Source organism: Cryptomeria japonica, chromosome 7 (assembly GCF_030272615.1).
Source record: "Cryptomeria japonica chromosome 7, Sugi_1.0, whole genome shotgun sequence".
NCBI lineage: Eukaryota > Viridiplantae > Streptophyta > Pinopsida > Cupressales > Cupressaceae > Cryptomeria > Cryptomeria japonica.
Window position 1 is genome coordinate 280,820,447 of NC_081411.1, and position 15,706 is coordinate 280,836,152.

Genomic DNA, 15,706 nt, shown 5'->3' on the forward strand with positions numbered 1-15,706 from the left:
CCTTCAGTGAGGGACAGAAGCGATTTTTGTCCTTAAGGTCAAATGTTCAACCTTCTATTGCAAACGACTAAGTCTGGGTGCTCCATCATGTTGATTTCATCTCTTATTGCGTCCCTGATGCTTTAGTTCGATCAAAATGAGGCCGAAAATGATCTAAGTAAGCCATTTCGCCTTGGTCCCTGGGAGAGGGACAGGAGCGATTTGGCCTTAAACCTTAAAAAACTTGTCTTTTTGAGTCTCAAAAAAATTTTCAAAACCTTCAATCCATGTTCGATTGCATCTCCTGGCGACCCTGCATAAAACAAATTAAACAAGTCAATAACCAATATGCATCAAATATCCATTTTCGCCCTGGTCCCTGGGTGAGGGACAGGAGCGATTTCACCTCTATAGGCCAAAATATCCATATTCTTGGTCTTCAATCACTTGACAAGGCAAAATTAGGTCATCTCCAAGGCCAGAGGCAAGTTAGTAAACTTACAAAAACTTGGTCAAAATTCACCCGGACAAAATTGCATAATTCAATCATTGAAATGCCAACACTTTAGACCTAACTTGAAGGTACCCTCAAAATCTTAACTGGACCCATCCTGAGACAATCTTGACTTCCTGGCAGGCTCATCTTATTTCAAAATTGCAATCTACGCGAGGACGCTCAATAATCTTTCAAAATTGGATTGGACTTCGGCTTGAAAATATCAACATGAAACTCCTAAGGTTTAACCCTAGTCCAGACGACTCACTCACTCACTCAAAATCCTAAAGGCAGAGAGAAAAACAGGCAAAACAAAAGCAAAAAGAGGGGGTCCCCATTTCAATGGGGCGATGTGTGAAATGGTCACAACAGTACTGTATATCTCTGTCACAATTTTGTTGTCATCACGAAGCAACTGAAACTCCTCCGTGAATTCCTTCTGTAGGGTAGCCCATGTGGCCACTTTTTGCTTATCTACATCAGAGTACCAATCTATGGCGACTACACGTAACGTGGCTGGGAACTGCTGTACCCAGTCATCGTGGTCTGTTACTCCGTTGGCGGACCAAATGGTCTCACATGTACGGCAGTGCTGTAAGGGGTCTTCCTTGCCGTCCCCTGTGAACTTTGGTAACTTTTGTTTGCTCGCCATCCCTGGTCGTCTTCTTGGAGGCGGTTGTGTCTGTGTCTGTGGCCCTGCGCTACTACCTCCGGTAGTGTTGGTGGTGTGTCCTGGAGGTACGGTGTTTTGCCTGTCGCGTGTGGCACCTACACCCGTACTGTTGCCCTCCCCTTCGTTCTGACACGCTCCTACTCCTACTTCCCGTTGGTGATCTTCACTCCGTGGCGTGAGGGATAAGTTCCTAAACTGATCCCGAGTCTCCTCGACTAGATTTCGCCGTAACCTTGTTTCTTCTAAAAATTCTTCGTGGCTCCGTGTCCTTCGATGATCCGGCGACACGTAGAAATTTCCGTCGGCCTCTGCACCTTCCGTGACACCTCCTTGGTTCCCCTCGGGCCCCCCTTCGGCAGGTCGTCCTTCGGCAAGTTGCCTCAGCCTCCGTCTACGTACTACTTGCTGCTCCAGAATCAAAGCCCTCTGCGCGGCCTCCCACTCGTTCATTTCTGGTTTTCTATTCCTATCTTTATTCAATAGGTTTGGCATTAATTGTCACACATCTCCATAACTCTCAATTCTTAAATCAAAACATGTCTTTATTAATTCATCTGCTCAAGTACAACTCGTGTCAATGACACTTTTATTTGAAAATAAGAAGTTCACGGTTCAATTCCCTCCCGGCCTGGTGCCATCTCTTTCCGTTTCCCGTCGGCTGTTCTCTTCGTAGCGTTGCAGGATTTGTTGTCGTCGCTCTTCCTGGGCAATCTCCTCCAGGTGGGCCTGCTGTGCCAGCGATGCCTGTGCAAGCAACCGGGGGAGGTGGTTCATTAACCGGTTTACTGCCGGGCTAACCTCCAGCGCTGTCCACACGGCACTTGGTGGGATTTCTGCCTCCGCCGCTTCTCGTCGAACATATGTCTGAATGGCTACCTGGAGCAAAATCGAAAATTCTCGCATTGCCGTGTCTTCTCCTGTGTACAGTTTTGTTCGGGTGTCGTCGGCCTCCGGGTTTACTTCACCAACGGGTAGGCCCATTATGTCTGTGCGCCATCCGTGTCTTCCGTTCCCGAGTTCGTCTAGGCAACGGCGCCAAATGTTTGCCCTCTCGGGTGAATAACTTAAGACATAAAGGACATAACGTAGAATAATGCCGTAAATAGCAGACAAAGTATATCGGATCTTCTATTCATCAATAAGTGTATGTTACAAGTTACATTCCGAAGTATAAAAGGGTACCGAGGGGGTGCGAGCGCCAACCGTCGCACCGCAACTTCCACCCCTCGGTTGCCAACTAACCAAAACAATTACACATAATTAACTAATGTTATTCCCGTGTACAATAATGCCGCCAACAATAGATATATGACTAAAGTGAATACACATACAGCATATAGATGACTATCTGAAATTCATCTACAGCATACAGGTGCATACATATACACAAATAGACAGAGGGTATATTATGCAGAAAGCTACTATTCGATGGTACATAATTAATACATAAATAAGAACATACAGATCATAGACAGCAATACACGAAACAGTGGTGCCGACCATATACAGCGACACACAATCAATAAGACATTAATTGTATGTTCAAATACGAATTGATTATTACTAAGAAGCAAGTCAAAATACATATATGTAGTCAATGGCATGAAATTGCAGTCAAAGGAATATTAAGAGAAGCGACTAAAACCATTACTGTTTCTCACGATACTGAAGGCGGCAGCAGATTGTATGGTGGCAGCCGCTGGATCTATGAAACCTTGCTTCATGGAGTTGAAGACCACGTAATTTATATGGTGGCTGACAATCTTCAGAAGACCACGTATTAATCATATAAGTCGATTAATAAGACAAAAGGTTTCGATTTGATATTATTATTCAAACCATGAATCGAAAATAAAAAAATAGGTAAAGAATATCGTCTTCAGACATCACATGGATATAGTATCGGCGGCAAGCTATTTAGTAAAGCGGTGACCTTAAATAAATTCCTTGATTAAAGAATGTTATACAGCTGTTAACAAAACTATCGAGAGCTATGACAGGTGGACATATAGAAGCTAACATCCTTTTGGGTATGTTCCAAGACATATATAATTAAAGATAAAAGCATCCAAGTTGAAAGAATATGAACAGTGATCACATATATGTTAACAAGGCATCTTTGCTAAGAAGCTTGTGAGGAAGAAGACAGCGTAATGGTCGATTCATTGCAGCGACTGATTTCAAATAATCATCCATATAAAGAATGCACAACAATGACAATCATTAGTGTTATTCGATATGAGCAGCAGTGACACTTACGTAGAACAGCGACTATGTACCGGTCAACTATTATGAACAAAGACAGCGTTTAAGCATGAGTAATATATTATTGACTATAGACGTGGATAATATTATTAGCAATTAATGATAATTGAAGCTGATGGTTATACTATAAACTATTTTTATTGGTAATCATAATATTGTTTTTGGTCATAATCATAACCTGTGGTTATGAATGGTTATTAAGGAAGGATACGACTCTTTCATGAAATAATGAATGGAAGAGTATATATGTACATTTATTTGATATCAGTTTTCTGAGTGAGTGAGTGTGTGTATAATAAAAGAAGATCTTTGTGTGAGAGTGGTGTACGTGTAGAGTGAATAAAGAGATCTTTATTAGAATATCATTCAGTTATAAAGAAGAGGAGAGCATGCCTATTACAGCAGGTACATGAATATCATTCCAGATGCAGATTTGAAAGAGAATATATTTCTGAAATAATTTTCAGACTGTATAAATAAATTCTGAACAGTGAGTGATATTTTCTGAAGTAATATTCCAGATAGTTTTGATGAAGAAGAATATGCTGCAGAGATAAAAAGAAACTTGTATAAAGTTTATATGATCATGTTTCAGAAGTAGAGAGGGCGATCTATGAGGATATTATATCAGACTTGAAGAAAAGATTGGTTCTTAATGAAGTTTACAGCAGATTTTTAAATACTTTCATGGTCGAAATTTGTGCAAAAGATAGAGTGTATGTTGTGTATGGGACAACATTGAAGATCATTTTGATAGCAGATTTAAAGAATTTTTTACAGCAGATATAAGAAAGATTTTAATGCAGATTTAGAAGAAGAATTATGACAGATTTAGGAAGAGATCATGATAGATTTGTGGAAGATAATATAGCAGTTTTATGAAGAAGAGTATATGCTTGTGAGGAAGGAAAATATATGTGCAGATTTGAAAAGATTGTAATGTCCATCATCCGTTGTTATAACAACATTGTCAAGATGGAAATTCAGATTTATATGAAGTGGGTTGGTGATCACTAATTCTAGATTGGGGAGTTGGTGCTTCCAGTGGGTTGGTGCTCACAAAATTCAGAAGTGAGAGTTGGTGCTTCCAGTGGGTTGGTGCTCACAAAATCAGATTTGGGAGTTGGTGCTTCTAGTGGGTTGGTGCTTACAAACAGTGTTAGGGGTTGGTGCCTACAAACAGTGTAAAAGAAATTTATAAAAGCATTGATTTGTCATGGTTTTCTCCTGTAAGGGTTTCCACGTATATATCTTGTGTTCTACTTGTGTTCATATTAGTTAAATCACATATGAATGTTGGTATGCAATGAATATGTTTATGAGATAAGTTATATACTTATGATTAAAGTTGAAAAGTTTAAATTGGTAAAAGATTGTTGTTATATTGATTTGCCCCCCCTCTTAGTATAACCGTGTGCTCTTCATAATATATATATATATATATATATATATATATATATATATATATATATATATATATTCATTGTTTTGTACTAACGAACCCAAACTCCCTTTTAAAATTTTGTTGAACTGGGTCTTCGAACCCGAATTGGTGCCCGAACCCATTCCGACAACTTAGACTTTGAGTAATCCTTCGAAATTTATATGACGTTGATCATCAACCTTTGACATCAATGACACCATAATGAACAAGATTTTGAAGGGGTTGAGGGAGTTTTTTAATTTTTTTTTGTAGAAAATGAGAAAAGAGAGTGAAGAGAGCAAGATGATCATTGTAGTGGGTGAAATGATGCTTTTAGGGGCATTTTAGAATTTTTGGATGCAAAAATAGGGTAAAAAAATGTCTAATTTTTTGTTACTTTTTGGCACCCAGTGCTTTTGGGAATGCCCAAGTACGCCTAGGTATGCCTAGTATGTACCTTGGGCATACCTAGGTGTACCCTTGGGCAACCTATGCCCAGACGCACCTAGTATGGGTGTGGGACACCTTAAGGGTATACTTGATAACATAGAAACAAAACAAAAAAACTCGACATGTGGTATATACATGCTTTATAGGACTATTTGAAATTTACAACATAGCATAATGTTTGTTTAACTTAAATAAACCCTAGGAGGATAATTAGTGTTGGATTCCAAAACAAACACCCTCAAGTGGTGGATTGAGATACCATAGAATTTGATTATTGAATAGCTAAAGCAACAATGTTAGCAAAGGACTAGTTCACCTACATGGTGGCAAGAGAAGATGACCTAGCATACAATATGGGAAGTGTAATAAATTGGATTATTTTCCAAAGGAAAGTACCAAAAAATCAAAATCAGGTAGAAAGCTATGCACAAATTGTGGCTCTAGTGATCACGATAACAAAGACCGCCCCAACATGAAATCCACTAATGTGGTAGGAATGGAGAAGAGGATACATATGTATAACTTGTGACAAGAGGAGCAAAGAGAGAGGTATGATATGTTGGTTTGCAATCATCATCTAATTTTTTTGTGCTCATTTTGGTTGTCACTCTCTTTGGTGTTTTCTAGGGTCCATTTGTGACTTCATAAGCCATTTCCTAAGCACTAGAGTGATTTCCTGCTATAATTAAGCCTTATCTCATCTGTAAACCCTATCCTCAAAGTTTCAAGTCAAAAATCCAAAAAGATACTTATGTGTGAAAATGGTGGTGAAAATAGGGGGAAAAATCGTTGAGATGTCTGATTTTTTGGAAATTGCGATAAATCATGTTTTTTTTTCCATATCTCTGCTTCAATAGTTTCAATCAGACTTACTAGTATGCGTGATTCCCTCTACTATGTCTATGCTTTGTCTCTATGTTTACCTTTACTTATTTATTTGATCACGACATTTTACCTTTGTATTGTTTAGATGTGGATCTTGTTAGAGGAACAAATCAAGCTCCTAATCTTATGCTCTATTCTTAAGCACATGTTGGATGATGTGATTATTGCATACCATACATGTATTAATCATGTCATTATTACATTGGATTACCTGGTTAGACTTAACAACTACCATTTTATTCTAGTTATGGGTTTCTTTGAATGTACTTGATATGTATGAGACAAGTATATGAATATTTGGTGGTGCCATTCTTGTGCACCCACTATATTTGTTTCTCATGTTAATGGTTTGTGTGCTTTTAAATTTATACAGCTAAACAGATCATGCTTAAAGACAATGCTATCTGTTTATGGTAATTAAGATCTTTTTTGAGATTTGAATTAATGCTTAGGTAATGAACAATATATTTGAGATTTCAGATAATGTCCACTTTCTTTTTAATATGTTTCATATTACTTTGAACAGAAAAGAGCTCGATACCTGTGGCTGAGCAGTGTGCATGGGCTCTGGGAAATGTTGCTGGTGAAGGTGAGGAATTTCGGGACATTTTATTAGCACAAGGGGCTTTGCCACCTCTTGCACGGTTATTGTTATCAAACAAGGGTTCAACATCAAGAACTGCAGCTTGGGCTTTGTCGAATCTCATTAAGGTTTTCGTTTAGTAACTTTTTGTATCAAAGAAGAGATCTTTTGTTTCCTATTTGTTTTTGCCAGCTTTGCCAGCTTTCTGTATCAAAGAACAAATTTTTTGACACTAGTTCACATGCAGTTGCCTGTGTGATTTTTGATTCTAGCGTATCCTACAAGGTGTCCTGCATTTTTTAATCAGCACAAAATGAATTTGTAATATTTTTATGTTTCATTGTAGTAGTTCTCAATGGCTTTGTTCTGTGACATTTCTCCATCCCCCTTTTTATTGAATTATTATAGACAGGGAAAGCGTCTGATCTTGGCATGGTCTTCCCCGACTCTATTTGAAAAAAGTTTCCATTGTGTTATATTTGTTACTGTATCATTGAATGCAATTGGTACTTTAGCCAGATAATTGTAAAATACATTTGTTTGAATAAACCTTATGACCAATAACATCTGAAGATTTAGATGTTAATTTTTTGGCAGTGTTTTGTAATAATATTTCTAGTGGAATAGTTCATATCATGTGACTTTGACCTTTTAGATATAGAGTTGCATGCATACCAATGTGGTCTGTTCAACTTTTTGGTAGTGGAGTAACCTATGAATTTTGAGTACTAATGTAAATTTCATAAAACTCTGTAAGAGAACCAAGATGGTTGACCCTGTTTGGGAATGCAAATCACCCTCTTGGAAGTGTACATTCGGTAAAGTGCATTTATTGCTTCATTTGAAGGTTTTTCATAAGGAAACTGCTTGTGTTGCCTTTGTAAGATTTGGGTCACAGGGATGGTTACCCAAAAAACAGAAAAAAACATGTTATATCTAGATATCCACAGCCAGAAACCAAAAAAGGTTTTATAATTTGTTTATGGGTTTTCTTCACACTACATCTTTGTCTTATACATTATAGAATGAAGAAACATTGAGGTTGTAGAAAATGTGAATGCAATAATAACAATTAATGATTCTCTCAAAATTTTACTAAAATTTATGGAAGGAAATGTACGCACACAATATTATGTAAGGCTATCTGAAATAATGATACCCTAGTGTAAAGCTACAAAAAACTATAGCGTAATATCATGGGAATTATTCTAGAATTTTCAATAGCCTGAATGGTGCAGGAGTTTCTATCATAGTAACGACCTTGAAATTATTATAGAAATTCTCAACAAAAAGAAAAAGGAAATCAATGAACAATTGCTAACTTCAAAGCATAGTCGGGAATCTAAAGAAAGATGTTGAGACCTACAGTTTGAATTCCAAATAGATACATCAGGATAATTATGCTGAGAAGCATAAATTACAGTGATAGCAGCGGGGGGGACATATGATGTCATGGCCATAAAAGAAACTGAAAGAAAAACTATTTAGAGCTAACATTTAAATAAAAATATAAAGACAATTTAAAAAAAATATATTAATGCCTAAAAAAGTAACATAAAAGAATATAATATTTACCACACTACTAGAGTAAAAACAAAACAAAAGAGTCGCTAATATAATAAATGGTGGCTTTACCAAAAGTAAAACGACAAGTTACATACAGAAAATAAAACAAGTGTACTACCAAAAAGTATTTCATAAATAAAAATCAAGTAAGCAATTTAGACAAAACGAAATAATTCTTAAATAGAAATAAAATTTTGTGTCTATGTACTAAATAAAATATTTCTAAAGAAAAATAAAATAACTCTTTAAACCATAGTTAGAAGACTTGGACTCAACAAGCTAATTTTTGACTCGGACTTGGACTCAACAAGCTGATTTTTGACTCGGACTTGGACTCAGACTTAAGACTTAGTGCCCAAACTCGACGAATACTAGGTAAATTGAAAAAAACAAAAAATATAGAGATCTTCAAGGATTTAAAACTTGTTGGGTTTAAATTCAATTGTGAACTCTAGATGAATTCATTAAGGATTGGTTGGTTAAGTTTTTGTTCACGAAACCAATATTCACCTTGGGGTTTTCATCTTATGCTGAATAGCTGAACAATAACTTAGACTCTCAAAGAGGGTTTCACCAAAATGAAGAACCAAATAATGAATGAAATTAGTCTCCACAAGCTCCTTTTTAAAAACCCCTGTGGAACTTTGTAATGTCTCGTTTTGCCAGCTTAAAATAAATAAATGATTAATTAATTAAATTATTAATTTCTCTTTAAGTTATATTAAGGCAATTAATATTTAATTAATTATTTATATTAAGTGACTTTTTAATATTAAAAAATTAATATCAATAAAGTCACTATAGTTATGAGTGGGATGGGTGCCAAATAAATTATTATAAAAAGGTGGCAGAAAGGAAGATTAATCACTGGAAAATTTAATTTTTTATCAAAAAAGAGAGCTTGGTTACAGGTTCAACACCTGAGGATGGAAAACCTTGGGATTTGGGTTGTTTAGATGAAAGTCCAATCAACTCGTGGGTGGATTCATTGCAGGATTCGCATGTGGGCTTAATGGTGAAATTTGGGATGTCTTCCAAGAAGACAATTTTCAGGAATATTGTTCAGTGCTTCAGAAAAGGGGTTTATCTCAGAGGTATTTAATTCAATATCATAGTAAAGAGATTCTAGAGGTGTCTATTTAATTACCAGAGATCAAAGATTGTTGTTCAGAAAATAAATGTGTGAAAAGAAGACATAGAAGCTTGGGTAAATTAAGTTGAAGATTTTTTATTTTTTTTTGATAAAAGGCTATAAGACTGAATATTTATATTGATAATAGATAAATATGTACATAGAGAGTTACAAAATTGCAAAAGAAGCCACATGATTGGCTTTGATTATCAGCCTTTGAAACATGGGACCGGGCTACAGAGACCTGAAATAAACTAGACCAGAGAAGAGACCCTCTGTAAAATTGGAACACATAACAAAATTGGCTAAGTAGTTAACTAAAAACTATTGTAAATTCCCATTAGTGCCATATGCATGCTCGGTCTGCAAAAACTTTGAACAAGTTATCCATGAAAGAACAGGTTCACATTATGTATCCAAATCACTGCAAAAAACAACACCAAAACACTGCAGAACATATCAAATATTGGGAACATTCTCCCCAATCTCTTCATTGGTTGGTTTTTCCACTTCCTTGACAGGAACATGAGCTGGTGAAACCGGAACTAATCTTGGAATATCTGATGCTGAGTCCTCCTCCCGATGGAACACAACCATCTTTTTGGTGTGTGGTTTGTGAATAAGTAGGCAATGAAGGGCATATAAAACCTCTGAGTAGTGGGTTGCTACTGGAGGAGTCAAAATGTCCGCAAACAGAGCCAATTCATTTCCAAGGACTCTACAATTGTTAGAATCCTAACTGATTTTAATTACATCTTAAATCTTTGCAAACACTGGTTCCTTTTTGAGGTATCTACTTGGAAACATGCCACCTTTCCATGCTCTACCCTCATGGAGGTCATAATTCTGGATTGCCTTATCTAGAATCTATCCACCGATGAAGCCTGCAGCCGTCATTAATAATGATATTGTCAGAAGTTGGACTCATTGATGAAAGAAATATTATTTTGTGAATAAAGCCAAATCTTTTAAATGTTTGCTGGCTGTAATTCAACTGTGGGCATCATTGGTTAGATATAATCTAAGGATGGGTGATTAAAGCTGTGAGTTTATTATCTGTGGTTGCAAGGAAGCCTATCCACGACAGCTTTAGCATATGAAGGGATTAATTTGTATTGAATGCAATAATAGCATGGAAAATAATGAACTATAAAAGCTACGTGAGAAACTTTGGCGTAATGAAGGCATTGGGAGTTCTGAACATCTATCTCCTGTTTATGCACCACTGACTTGAGTAATTATTTTATAAAGGAAATTGGTTGATTCAAACGTGTTGATGATTGTCATCATCGGGACTGAATAAAATACAAGTGTGGGAGTTTCCTTTCCTTAGTATGACATTCTGAAGTTTGTCGATCTGTTTGAAGTGTGGCATCTCTATTGACCTGTGTTATCAGTGTGAGGATTATATCCGATTCATGATCTTTTCTGGACGTGTTCACTTCGGCGGGGCACAAGCTTCATCATGATACTCGACTATTGGCTCGGCTGGAGTCTTCTTTACATTGTGGAGTGTTGTTGGTCAACCTCAATAAGTCTGCAAGGTTATATTCCTATCACTGTGTGTGGACCCCTTTGATGTGAATAATTACCACCTTGGTGTGGGCTTATTTAGTGACATGGCATGAATCTCATGTGGGTGGTGGTTGCTATCCCACAGATTTGTATTGGAAAGATTGCCTTTCCCTAGCGTTGGCCCTCAAACTTGGCAATGTGAGCATCAGGGAGGACTGGGTCGCTGTATTGTGGGAGGACTGGGTAACTGGACTTCAGAAGATTTCTCTGTCCCAGGAATGGATATTCATGGAGAGGAGGTGTTGCTGCTACAGAAATAAGGAGGTGAACTTACAAGACAAATTCTATGTATGTTAGCATTTACATCGGTCAATATAAATTTCTATTACTATCATATTTGAATATTGTAGTATGTTACAGTTTCTATGTTTGGAATTTGGATGAAGTATTTTGCTATCCACACCTGCTTCCTGTTTGCATATCAATTCATATGTGAGTATTTTGAACTACCAACTTGGCATAAAAATATTGTAAGCTTGAACACAAAGGTCTGCAAATATAAACTCAGATCATTTTCAGTCCTGTACCAACTATTTGATAGAATGTACAAGGGAAAACATAATTTTAGTCAAGGAATCTAGAGGGGATATTGCAAACTTTCTTGAATTTAAATTATAAAATAACTTTTAAAATATTAATCCTTTTAACCCTTTATAGTGACTTTCTAATAATTTACTCTTTGGATCCAGGTAAAATCACTTTATAAAAATAAATATTTGATTAAAAAACACAATTAATTAGATACAAGCTGCCTGAAAACATTAATTTAGACAACTTAATACAATTAATTAAACTACTTTTCCGAAAACTTGGGCCATAAATGGGGTAATCACACATACATCATTTTGCATTTGTTGTATCTCTGTTATTATTTCCTAGCATAAGTTTCTAATTGCTATTGGCATACACTCATACATTGGCAGTCTAGCAGTTGTATGCCCACTGCTTCCTGCTGCCATAAGAGTGATATCTTGAGTTGCTTAAATGTTTGAATTGTTAGAATTTAAATACTTGTAAGAAAATCCTAAATCTAAAAATGGCATGAGTGCTGTAGGCAAATGACAATATGAATATCCAAATTTGGTTGGATTTTCAAAGAAATTAAATGTAGAATTAATTTTACAAGATAACCACAACAAATTTTTTGAATTGGAAGCAAACTTCAAATCAATGTCAGAAAATGAAAAGGGCAAATGATATCAGGAAACTCACCATCACTATAGGAATAAGCTATGCCTGTATGAGAAAGTTCATGAACTGAAGAGGTCTTCAAAGAAGAAGATTGTTTTACCTGATCAGGATGTTTTATATACTCTTCCATTTCACCAGTTGATTTCCTCATCCATGATGCTTCGCATCAAAGAAAGAAACACATGTTTTGAGCTTTCTTCTGTTCACGTTCTTTCTTGAGCCTAGCATTTTCATCTTGCAACTCATTTTGACAATTTCAACTTTCAAAATGCTCATTTTGTTTTTGAAGTAGTGTCTCTTTTTTATCAATCATGCTTATGTTTATTATTGAACATGTATCTTTTTTGTCATGTCTGCTAGACTCTTCTCTCTCACGCCTGCTTTATAGTGTCATGTGACTATAGAATTCTGTCTGCTACTGAAGGTTGTTATCATTTCCTATGTTCCTTCTATTTCTGCAATAGACTTAGGTTGTGAACTATCTACTGGTTTTAAATGTTCATGACCAAACTTTGACATGCTTTCCACTATTAATAAAGACCAGTTTCTTTATTTTTCTTATTGAAACATTCTCATGACTACTGTCTGAAATTTTTGCCAACCGAAATATAATATGATGGACAAAGAAATCTGATCTTTATCAAATATAAACCAAAATGGCAAAAGGTATAAGAGAATACAAAAGAAATATATTTTTTTATCTTTGAACAATTCTTGTTTTCTGTTCAATGAATACTGGCTTGATAATTATAATATTTACTATATTTACTGACACAATAATTTGTGTCATCTGCTTTTGAGTTTTAATCTGAGATAAAGTTGCTTAACAATCTTCTATTACTGACCACAGCTGAAAGTCGTAGTCTGCAAAGAAACATCTTATCATCTGCCCAGATAAGTTTGGCAGTATATCGAATAAGATTCCATCTTCGTATGCATACAAGTAGAAATAAAGTTAAAAACGAATTTTCAAATGTCAATTGTGACAGATTCCATGACAAAGTCATTAGAAAAAAGTAGCAAGCTCCCAGACAAGAAACGTATGTTTGGAGCCTTTGTTAAAGTCTCCAGACCTCTAAATTTTGTAGGATCCTCTATTGGTGGAAGAAATTTGGCAGAGCCTCTGAATCAGCTGCAGTTTTAACAGCATCTTCAAAACTGGAAGAACTATGGAAGATTTCTCAATCAAGATAAAACTACGAAGTATAGCTTTCACTAAATGTGACATCCAGAAATGGCTATGGATTGTTTTAATTTTTCATAACTGTGGCATGACTGTAAACCTAAAATCATTCATGATTCTTCAACTATTTTAAAGCTGTGCCTGCTTTTGTAAATCAAACAGCAGGACTTGTCACCGGCACTTTTTGTGATTCCACATGTACTGTTAAAGGACTCACTTTTCACACTGGAATCTCTCATAACATCAAACCATGAATCACCCATTTCAAATTGCTGATTGATCCTCATGCTTGCTGCAGTACTCATGTTTAACTCGTAAATTGTGGGCTTTTCTAGTGCCAAGAGTTACAACTCTAATAGTGATTTTCACTTTAGATGATTCCTGTCTTTATGGAGCAGTTTCTCTGAGCTTTAAGATGAATTTATAAAAAAAATACTGTCTTCTATGTTTGTTTCACTAACGTGGGAGCCAACTCAGACATGCTTGTTCTTCTTGCCAAGGTAATATGAGGAAGGTTTGCTCTAGAGTCTAGACTGGTTGTTTCTTTACTATTTTATTCTTTTCATGTTAAAAAGGCTTTTGCCCAAAAGTAGAATCCTTTTTATTGGGTTACAAATCAAAATAGTAATATTCTCTACATTTTATTGGGGTCCTTGACATAGACAAGTTGCAATCACATAAATGATAAAATTGATTCTAAAAGCAACATGTCCCTTCACTTAAATGTTAAACATCATAGGTAATATAGATGAATGCTATGAGAGAATATCTGAGAATTTATGATAAAGTATAGATGTATAAGTAGTCAAAGGAAAGAATGAAATAAGGAAACCCTTATTTAGTCACCCTTAACATCAAAAATAGCATCTGTATCAAACACTATCAAATACTTCCTTGGGATGTTACTTGGAGTATGTTCAGACCAATAGAAATATGTGGAGAAGTTCTTCTATGTACAAAGGTAATTCCAGCAGAGCTGGAATAAGGAATCTGCTATGTGCCCAAACCTCCAGAATCCGTAGTTGAGGGCAATATTTTGATGGCATTGGACGGGGCATAGGCATGAGTAACTCTCTGCCTATCTTTGTAAATGGGGTCCTTTTCTATTAATAATAATTCATCCAAATGTATGCGACAGTTTGTTTATGATGAAATCCCTGTAGATATTCTAGTCTAGGAGTGTGAATTGTGGAGTGTAATATGATTTTTTTGAATTATCAAATTTATTAAATTTTCTTGCTTCTCAAGAATGCCCATTCATTTTTCATTTCTAATATTTATTTAAGGTTAGGCCATTGGCCTTTATGTATCAAACATCAATGTGATTTTATAAAACTCACAAGCTGTAGTCCACATATTTAAGACATTTTTTTGTTTGTAAATTTGTTATTTTTGTGAGTTATGTAAATGCTGATTTTCTCATAGTCAAGCATATGCCTTGTTCTTTAGGGACCAAAACCAAAGGCTGCTACAGAGTTGATAAAGATGAGTGGCATACCTGAAGCTATCATTCGACACATGCAAAAGGGGTAAAATAAAACAGCTTGTTTACTCTTAGTGCATTTTTACCAAGCTAAAAATGATTTGTTACATTTGTAATGTTCTACCCTTTGAAAGCAACACTTTGATAATTACATTGCATGTTTTATTATATAGCTGGTCGGATTCATTATTTTATTCTTTATTTATGACTGCTTTACTACTAGTTTTTAGCAATTGTTGTGATATCACTTTATACATCCACATAAACGGTTCATCTTACTAATCGTTCTATATATTGTACTCTATGTTCTTGGTCATTGTCATCTACTAGTGAACAATCAATATACAGTTTGAGAGTATTGCCCTATACTCTTCTAATTCTTCAAAAGGCCTTCATCAACCAGTATTTTACATATAGAAAATTTTTCATGATTCATTTCTCATAACCATTTTCTTCAGGTTACAGTTTGGTGGGTGATTGTTTTAGTTAGCAGGCTAGTCATTTTTTGCTTAAGATTTTGGGTTAGTTGTGGCTGGTAGTTAGATTGCAGGTTTTGGGAATATTGTTGCAATATTTTGCTAGCAAACTACTGCCTAATATTCTCGCATCGTTGCTCACCAATGGACATGTTGTGACCTTTTCACACATTTCCCCATTGCAAATGGGGATCCCCCCTCTCTTGCTTTCACTTTGGTTAGTTTAGGGTTTTGGTAGCATAGTGGGCAATTTTGAGTTCCCGTGCCCGAGTCTTGGATTTTTTTATCATGCCTATTTGTCGTTTAGGGTTTTGAAGTTATAGGATCAAGTGCATAAAAGTTGAGA

General features: G+C 35.8%; 1 protein-coding gene across 2 annotated transcripts in view; it reads left to right on the forward strand.

The window, feature by feature from the left end:
* LOC131064377 (importin subunit alpha-9) overlaps positions 1 to 15,706 on the forward strand; it is a 198,909-nt gene that overhangs the window by 111,866 nt on the left and 71,337 nt on the right. For both annotated transcript variants that reach the window (XM_057998494.2, XM_057998493.2), the window contains exons 5-6: positions 6,698 to 6,882; positions 14,851 to 14,930. In XM_057998494.2, coding sequence (XP_057854477.1) covers positions 6,698 to 6,882; positions 14,851 to 14,930 — 265 coding nt within the window. The remainder of the gene's footprint in view (positions 1 to 6,697; positions 6,883 to 14,850; positions 14,931 to 15,706) is intronic.